Source organism: Alosa alosa, chromosome 3 (genome assembly GCF_017589495.1).
Source record: "Alosa alosa isolate M-15738 ecotype Scorff River chromosome 3, AALO_Geno_1.1, whole genome shotgun sequence".
Classification (NCBI taxonomy): domain Eukaryota; kingdom Metazoa; phylum Chordata; class Actinopteri; order Clupeiformes; family Clupeidae; genus Alosa; species Alosa alosa.
In genome coordinates this window covers 27,469,261-27,479,260 of record NC_063191.1, presented here as the reverse complement: position 1 = coordinate 27,479,260, position 10,000 = coordinate 27,469,261, and the positions used below count along the sequence as shown (strand labels likewise).

Below are 10,000 nucleotides of genomic sequence, written 5' to 3'. Positions count from 1 at the left end.
AAACTTTAGGGCTGAGGGGAGTGGTGCAAGATCACACACACACACACACATACACACACACACACACACACACACACACACACACACACACACACACAATGACAAATTGAAATGGTTTTATCATCCCCATGGTCCATAGGGTCCCAAGTCCTTGACATGGTGTGTGTGTGTGTGGGTGGGTGGCGTGGCCTGCGTCAGGTCATTCTCTACCAGATGTGTGTGTGACCAGAGCCATGTGTAAGCAGGGGTGCTCTCCCTAATGCACTTCCGTAGCACAGCCAAAGCATAGCCTGCCTGTCCACACGGCCTCTGCATGCCTCTGACTGAAGGTCCCTAATGCTCGGGTGTTTAAGTGCTAATCACAATTACACCACAGGTTTGGGGACAAATAAAGTCAACTATCTATCTATCTATCTATCTAATTATTTCCCCTACTTTAGTACAATTCAAGCAAATTTGATTGAATTGTATTGATTAATTAAATTAATGCACCTCCAATCCTTTTTGACACGATTGTAATCGCATCAACCCTTGCCAACCCTCTAAACACAACATGAGTGTACACACACACACACATCTGTACAGAGGTCTGCTAAGCCTTGACACATGCATCTATACTGCTCGACTGCCAACAGTGGGACCAATAGCGTATAAACCTCATTACAGCACTATGATCCTGCTTTGCCTGTGCACCCCTAGCCAGTTTGGCAATCTGCAGATGAGGCGACCCCCCTGAGGGCAGTGATAGAGTAGTGGTGAGGGAACAGGGCTGAAAAACGTTGAGTGCTTTTGCACACCTCCTTGGGACGGGTGCGTCGGAGAAGGACCACAGGGTCACCGATATCCAAATAAGTTGAAAGCTCCCGTTCACTGTTTTCATTTGCAATTGTAACTTTTAATTTGCAACGTTTCGGTCAGATGGTCTGGTTGGTTTCGGTCAATTTTTTGCCTGATGATGGTCATCTGACGGAAACGTTGCAAATGAAAAGTTACGATTGCAGTGTGCGGGAGCTTTGGCTTATTTGGATAAGAGAACACAGGGCGCCCATCCCAAGCGGAAGCCAGAAAGTCACAGGTTCAATCCCCGGCTGCCACCATTGTGCCCCTGCATAAGTTGCTCCAGGTGGACCTTACCTGTAAATGGGCTTTGTAAGTCGCTGTAAGATTGTGTGTGTGTGTGTGCAAATGGGCTTTGTGAGTCGCTGTAAAATCGTTCCTGATGGGAAGATTGGGAAGAGGCCTGCCCATGTGTAACAGCCACACACTGTTACTGGATTAGTAAATCTGTGTTAGGAAAGAGTGTGTGTGTGTTGCTCAATAATCCACCACTCTCTTCAGCCGCTCCCCCCTCAGACTGACATATGTGCTTTTTTTTTTTAGTTGAGGGCATGCGGTCCAATCAGCCTTTCTGTTTCTAATCACATGATCGATTTTAGAATGGTTAAGGTTCACTAAAGGAAAGAGTGTGACAGAATGATTTTGAAACTTGTTTGGCTTTTTGTCTACACGAAAAGCTGCCTAGGTTCTCTGTGTGTTTATTTGTTGCCTGTTTGTTTATAACTGAACTGAATTAGCAAAACTGTTCCCAAGACCAGACCTACTGTATGACCTACCGGATACAAACTCAACACTGTTAACACATCTATCTTATACATACATACACACACACAAACAAAAGCCACTGAAATGTTTTCTACGACTGCTTGTAAAATAAGTGCTTCAAGGGACAAAGAACAGCTGTTAGTTCTTGCTTTTAGCCGACTCTGCAGATACTCATTTAAAATGCCATTTAGACAAGACGCTTGATGCTGTACAACCTGCCAGTACCCCGTTCATTAAAGATGATATATTAATGAAAATGCACGTGTCCTTGCTTCACTGTAGATTTCATCTCTCTCTCTCTCTCTCTCTCTCTCTCTCTCTCGTATACACTTACATCTGGTGTTTGATCAACCAAAGAAGACAAATGTACTCCTCACTTAGAATTCAATAGAATCCCTTACTCTGGTCTATAGGATACATACTGGATAAGCACCTTGCTATTTGAATTCCATGACCCAGCTTTAGCCACTGCAGTCCTCTGACCAGAGCCTGCTGTGTTGGCCATCCAGCGCTAAGAGGTCATGAGTCATCATGGAATGACTTGCCTAATGTTCTTGTGATTTTGGGACTTTCACAGGGTGCCCACGGGTCATGGAGTTTCTGGAATATCATGGAATTTTAATTAAGCCTATTTCAGACATGGAAGGTCAGAGAATTTTGGGGGAATATCAGGGCGTTTTGTTGTACCAGTTTAAAATGTGCCTGCCAATTAATACGAATATATTTCCATATAGCATTGGTGTTTATCAAGTTGTTACCTTTTCCATTACTGCTTGCTTGAGGGTTGTGGTTAGCTACTTTATTTTCTATGCCCATTTATTCATTTCCCACCCTCAGAGAAAAAAAAGATCAGAGATTCTAGAATGCTGCGTGACTGCTCTGAAATCTTTGGTAGGTGAACTCATTTCAATGTACCATTCATTATTGTAGGTCATGAAAATTCATTTTCTCAGGGAGAATCAGGGGAAAGTCATGGAATTGTACATCTGACTTTGAGTGGGAACCATGTTTTCAACACTCATCTGTTCACCTTACCCTGAATTTGTCTGTTTTTTATTAATATGAAAATCCCTTATTTTCAATGCTGATATTTGATTTCATACCATGTAAGTTGCTCTGGACAAAAGCGTCAGTCAAATCATTTACAAATCAAACCCTTTGTCCTATGGAAAGTTAACACATACATCCCTCCATGTAGCCCTTACAAAAATGACTGCACTGCCTTCCGCTTCTTGCAGTTTTGGAGGAATTATTTGCAGTTCATATGCAGAAGTGCAATATTCTGAGCATCTCGATATTATTGTACTGCAGAAAAACTGTATAAACTTTTGTTTGTTTGTTTGTTTGTTGTTAAGGGCGAGAACCACCAGCAGGGTCAGCTGTAAAGACAAACTTGAACAGAGATTCACATTGTGCGAGAGATTCACATGTCGTCTGTTGGATCCTCCAACACTGTAATGCCCATAGTTTACCACACAGGGGCGACAGACACGAGTTTACAGCAAGTTTAAGAACACGTGTTATTCATAACAAAGCGAGGCTACAATGCGGAAGGAGTTCTCTTCCCATGCGGTCCCAGGAGGCATAATGCTGCCGTGTTATTTTTTGTAGAGATACAGCATTTTGTGAAAGATTACTGCGTATAAAAGTGTAAGAAGGACATCGATTAAAAAAGGCCAAGGGCGTGCGCATTTTTACATTTTTTATACCGAGATGGTATAAAATATGTTAGAAACTACTGTGAAAAAGTTGTGAAATAATGGACTATGCATAGGCTACACGTAGGCTACACTTGTAAATCAGTTACGATCAAAGTAATCAAACCCTGATTTTCAGGATAAATGTATAATCTGGACTAAGAACATTTATCCGAAAAGGAATTCCACACATGATAAAAAAAAAAAATCCTCAGCATGTCACTTTAAGAAATTAAAGGGATCCACTTTTGGCCAATGGGAAGTTGTCATGAGGCTAGGGTTGTCCAATGAGAGCCTTGGAAGCTGACTTTGGCAGGAGTTGACGGTGCGTGGCTGAAAATTTCGGTCAGTTTACTTTACGGAGTGAAGTATGCGGCTGGTTGTGAGGGGGATGCGAAGCTGTGGAGGCACCGCATACCAGATGGTGGTCTAGAGAGAGACATACTGGATCCACTCGCCCCGACGAAGGAGAGAAGCCTACTTTTGAGAGGACTAGACACGAGATCAACTCTTCTTAACGTAACTTTGCTTCAGTTCGCGTGTCAGTGGTTAAGTTCTGGACTAAGATGTCTCAAAGAATTCGAAGAAACGGGTCGCCCACGTCCAGTTGTCCCCCGGTGTCTGCCAGTGCCACCGGCGGAGGAGTCCCTACCGGAGGTTCTGTCGGTGGTGCCGGAGGCTCGGGAATGAATTTATTCAGTCGCCTCTTGCCAATGAAGGCGACCGTTCCGTTCCAGCTGAAGCCGCAGGGACAGCCCCCCCCTGCAGTCGAGGGGTCACGGTACCGGTAGTGCAGGCGGTAGCCCTACGCACGGCAGCGGTAACGGTGGTAGTAGCAGTAAATGCCACAGCGGCTCGTCCAACTCACTTAGTCTCAGTCCGACCCGTGGCGTGGCGTGCGGCGCCGCGGTTCCGACAGCACCCCTGCCCCCGTCCGCTACGGCTGTCAGCTTGCTGCACACGGCTGGTGCCGGTGCGCACATCGTGGCACAGTCTTCCTCATCCTCGTCATCTTCCTCCTCCTCTTGCAGAAGTAGTCCCATCATCATATCAACAGGTCCCACTTTCGGCGCTTCGTTCAGGCCACAGGCGCAGTCCCCCGTCCTCCCATCTCAGCCACAAACAGTGGTCTTCCCACACATGAACGCGCACAACTACGGCTCCGGGAACGTGGGCGCTTTCCTGGGTGGCCTGCCCGCGGTGTCCCCCTGTTACTCCCCCTCCCAACAGCTGAGCTGGATCTCAGATGTTGCACCGGGCTTTCTTCCCACGGCGACCGCGCAGCAGCAGACTCCCCTGTCGGCTTCACCGTCTGGGTCCTCCCGGGGCCGGCCGGTGGCCCCGTTACAGAACAGGTCCCCGGATCATGAGCAGCAGTCCCCAGAAAGAATAAGTCCCAGCTCTCCCGGTGGAAAAGGTAAACATAATCTCTATACTGAAAGAGAAAATGTTGCACAACTGTCCAAATAAGGATCACGCAAAAGTTTTTGCGCAAGTCTTTGCGCAAAAGATGTCAAGTTCAAAGCTAGATTTATAGGACATATTTAACCTTCATAGAAATAGCCGATCATTTATGTTGGCCAGTAACCTGCCATGTTATTCTTTTTTGAGAAAACTGTGTTCTATTACATTAAGTTGAAGAAAACTATTCAGATATGAACCAATTTGGGAGTTAATGATTAATAAAATATGCAAGATATAATTATGTTTGGATTAGACTAATCTTGTTTAATGTACTTTGTCATGAAAAACACAGTGAAGGTAGGAGAAATATTAAAATAATGAATAACCAGATTAAAGGTGTTTTATTGTAGCTGGCAGGTTTACATGTTTAAAAGGACAGATGTCCTGGGCAGTTATGGGAGACTGTGGTCATATTCTGTGCCAGTTTAGAGATTAGACACACACACACACACACAGATCCCTCATGGTCGTTGCTCATATTTCTGTCGCTGGCTGCTGCCTCGTGGAACAACAAAGAGATTAGTGGCTCAAGTCTGCCCCCTTTTACACACACACACACACACACACACAATCACACACTCACAATCTGGTACAGTATTCAGTATCTCAAGGGGTCGTAGGGTTGTCTGTCGGGGGGATTAGAATGGACAGACGGGTAGACAGGCTTTTGGGAGATGTGCCTTATTACCTCATGAGAGTGAGTGAAGCTGAGACACACTTCCCCAGGCTCAATACTGGCCGCTATCTTCTATCTTAGCACCACTGTAGGCTCCTTAGTGTAGTCTGCCTGAGCTGGCTAAGCTAACTCTCTGGTCTGGGTTTTCTGGCAGTTAGTCTGGCTCGCTAAGCTAACTTGCCATTCAGTTGGGAGCAGAGAGGAAAACAAAGTTGCAACACAGCCTTCCTCTCTTCCTTACTCGCACACACACACACACGCACACGCACACGCACACACGCGCGCGCAGTGTCTGTGTCTTTCCGAGTCTCCCATAGTCTGTGTCTTTGTGTGTGTGTGTGTGTGTGTGCACGTGTTTGTGGTGAACTCTGAGGCCTGTCCCACAGCGCAGCAGCAGCAGCAGGCGAGCCTGAGGATTAACCCTGCACTGCACTGCTCTGCTCCGTATTGTTAGCCTAGCGCCAGCCACATGGCTGTGTGGAGAATGACAGGTTACTGTGAGTGAGTCAGTGATTGTGGTGTGTGTCTGTGTATGTGTGTTTGTGTGTGTAATGGTTAATTTCAAGTTCAGTCTGAACAGAGTGTGCGTGTGTGTGTGTGTTTGTGGTCATGTCAGGTCACTGAGCAGGCCTGCACCTTCGCATCCCCGTGGGGGACGGTATGGTGACTCCTAAGGCCATAATCAGAGAGTTCTGTGACTATTCTAAGACTGCTGCTCTGGAAAGAGCTCGAAGGAGGACCAGTGTGACTCCTCTTTCTCAACCTTTCATCTTCTCTTATGAGGCCTACATCTGAATACATGTGCAGAGTAGAACACTCAGGGTTCTGTGTTTTAAGTCACATGAGTGTGTGTGTGTGTGTGTGTGTTTGCAATGGTTGTTGTCACAGTATTGTGTGTGTGTTGTGGTTTTGGACTTGTTGGAAGAGAGAGAAGCATCTGGAGGAGTGTTGAAACTGGTATTTGTGGTGGTGTTTGGTCCCGCTATTAGCTTCAACTTGTATTTGTGTGTGTGTGTGTGTGTGTGTGTGTGTGTGCGTGTGTGGGTTGGTGGGGTGGGGGCCTAGACTAAATGCGGTTGCTGTGTGTGTCTGATTATAATGTGCAAATATCCCCTCTCTTCCTCTCTCACTTGTGCACACACACACACACACTTCAGTGAATGCATCTCAGTGGCTGGGTGGCTTCATCTGATTTTCCACCTGGTCTCACTTTCTTTACTGGCAATCCTGTAAAGGCCAGTTTGCACAAGCACAAGACTACACAGGGGGAGGGAGGGAGAGATTATGCACATGTGAGATACATGTATTGTAGCCTATATTGTGTGTGTGTGTGTGTGTGTGTGTGTTGTGAATGTTTTCTATGGCCTACATGAAAATCAGCCAGGCACTAATTCTTGATCATAAAGTGTTTCGGGAACACCAACACCCAACACCATTAAGTTGTTAATGATCACACCCCTGCTTATGTAAGACATGCACACATTATGTGCACACACACACACACACACACACACACACGTTGGTGCAGTGTTGACCTATCTGTGCTCTGCTCGCTTGATTGTTTGTGGAGGCACTGTTTGCAGTAGAAGGCCTTGAGAAGCAGGCACCTGCCCAGCGCAGGGTTGCCGACGCTGGGCCAAGTCTGGGCCGGATCTTGGCCGGCGCTGGATGGGTTGGTTTTGTACCCAGCCCTGGCTGCAGCACAGTGGTGCAGGAAAGAGGAAGTCACCCAATTGCCTCACAGGAAATGACCTCACACTTAGGGATGACACACATGACCCATCCAGCCACTCCACTCAGCTGTGTGTGTGTGTGACTGCATGCATGCGTGTGTGTGTGCACTAATAGATTTGTGTGTGCATGTTGCTGTAAGATGACATACGTGTAGTACTGTGTTAAAAATAAATCTTTCTGAGTGGTGTAGCTTTAAGGCTCATAATATGCACAATGTTGAATGCACTAAATACATGGATAGTCTCCAGTCTGTCCTCTGTCCCTGGTCATATATGCACAATGTTGAATGCACTAAATACATGGATAGTCTCCAGTCTGTCCTCTGCATTCAGATTTTGGGCAGTGGTAGTGTAGTGGCTAGGAGCTGGGCTAGCATGCAGTAGCGTAGTGGCTAAGGACCTGGGCTGGCATGCAGTAGCCTGAGATGTTGTGGGTTCAGTTCCCGGCTTCCACCGTCGTGCCCTTGAGCAGGGCACTTAACCTTGAGTTGTTCTATCCAGGGAGACTGGCCGTTGTAATATAATTGACATGTGCAAGTTGCTTTGGATAACTGCTAAATGAATAAATGTATGATATTCACATCCAATAGGCAATTGATTGTGTAATAAACAATATCTTTATGATATGATCAAATTATTAAACCTAGCACTACAAACCATCCTCTGGAAGGAAGATTCTGAAAAGGAAAAATGTAGTTTGCTGCACCGACAATTACATGGTGTTGGCGTGGCCATTATACTTTATTAGCTGGTGGAAAAGAGAGTGACGTGTAAGGTAGGGTAGGCCTATTTCAAGAATGAAGGAATACAGTAGCATGTATGACAGTATAGAACATGATACACCTACAGTATATGCCTTGTTTGACTATAAGTGGGTGTAGTAAACGAGTATATTATCAAACAGCAATCTGATACCCATACAAAAAATGATAATGACCATAAGAATGACCATGACAACAACAGCCCCCACGAGGTCTCATTACGAGTCCTGCACCCCTGGTCTCTGCACCCCTGGTCTACCTACTCTGTTAACCCCGGGTCTCTACCTGCTCTGTAAACTTCTACTGTAGCATGTTAGCCACATCCGTACACCTCATCAACAGGTTGTATAGCCTATTTGTTTTAGCTGTTTGTGGGTTGTAGTATCTGTATTTGATGAAACTGAATTATGTATCGTAACACCCCAATTATCACCACTTTTGTTCAGAAATTCTAAAACAACAATGTTTTTTAACACTTCAAAATTTGCTAAATGAACCCTACATTTTTCATTAACCATAGGTGTGTAGATTTGAACAAAATCTGGTTTGGTTCTTAACAGGAGCATTTACTGCCTGAAATATCCGATTTTTTTTACCACGCTCGGAGTTATAGTGTTGGCCTGGCCTATTTACGCCGTTTCAACGATGAGGGTTAGACCGAGAATTTCTTCATGAAATTAAAATTCCACTGGAGCTCCAGGCGGATGTGTACACGCAGCCTTACAACACTGTTTACAGCTCTTAAAGTCACGGTAAAATTACATTTTTGGTACATGGCTAATTTTAAAACGCCTATGATGTGGGTGCTTGCATTTCTTTAGGAATCTGCCTTCTTGGTTTGTATAGAAATGGATATTAAGTGACACATACACGCAAGATGGTGGAAATACGGGACCTATCTTTATTTGATGCTTTATTTAGTCAAGGATGACTTGAAGGGGTATAAAAGCTGAACAGCAGCATGTTACGTTAGCTTACCTCATGAACTAACACTCAAGAACGCAGTCCGGATTGCATTAAAGCTACACATCTAAAGTATTCTTTCACTTTGTCAGAATTCGAAGAGAGTTTGAATCAGTTGATCAGAATTCTACACAACAGGGTGTCCTAACTATCCGTGTACAACATAGAAGTGTTAGTTATTGTTATACCTGTCTCTATGAGTGGTTTAATTGCTGTTCCAAGCCAAAGGGGTTTGGGTGTGTTTTGAGTGTAATTGGATGGCAGTAAAGTTAAGTGTGTGTGTGTGTGATATGCAGAAAGGGACAGTAGTTGGTGTGTGTATTGGTGTACGTGTGTATTTAATGAACAGAGGTGAAGCTGAAGTTTGAATGTGTGCATGTGTGTGCAGCATGTTTGTGTATTTTCTGTGAACAGGTTGGGACAGAACTCCCCTAGTTTCCTGCGCTCTGTGCCTGAGAAACAGCTCAGGGATTAATTGTTCCATTAGGGGAGCTCAGACAGCGCATGTACACTTACGCAGTACATACACATTCAGCTTGGGACTCGGGCCCCTCTCACACAGACGCACACGCACACAATTTTACACACACACACACACACACACACACAGACAATCACACAGACAGACACACACACAGACAGACAATCACACACACAGACAATCACACACAGACACACACACACACACACACACACACTCCTATATGCATGCACGCACAGAAAGCCTTGATGGAGCCTCCCCGGCTGTGTCCACTGTCCAGTAGCTGTGTGTGTTGTGGCTGTAGATAACTGAGGGAGTATGAGCTAGAGTAGAGTATGAGCTGGTGTTCAGTCAACACTGAGGCCTGGCGATTTGCTTAGAATGGTCATTCAGTAGAAACGCATAATATAACTTCAACAGCAGCTAACACAGATAGCCACTAGCTCTAGTAGACACATTAGCTCACTGGCTAACAGGTAGCTGCCAGCGCTGGTAGACACATTAACTCACTGGCTAACAGGTAGCTGACAGCGCTGGTAGACACATTAAGCTCACTGGCTATCAGGTAGCTGCTATCTCTGGTAGACACATTAGCTAACAGGTAGCCACCAGCTTTAATAGAC

The 10,000-nt window shown here is 45.4% G+C and overlaps 1 protein-coding gene across 1 annotated transcript in view; it reads left to right on the top strand.

Annotated features, from left to right (window-relative positions):
* The first annotated feature begins 3,435 nt into the window (after nucleotides 1-3,435).
* Nucleotides 3,436-10,000, top strand: part of LOC125291658 (protein FAM117B-like) — a 37,650-nt gene continuing 31,085 nt past the window's right edge. The window contains 1 exon segment of the mRNA XM_048238479.1: nucleotides 3,436-4,716. Within this exon segment, the coding sequence (XP_048094436.1) occupies nucleotides 4,440-4,716 (277 nt within the window). The 5' untranslated portion in view covers nucleotides 3,436-4,439.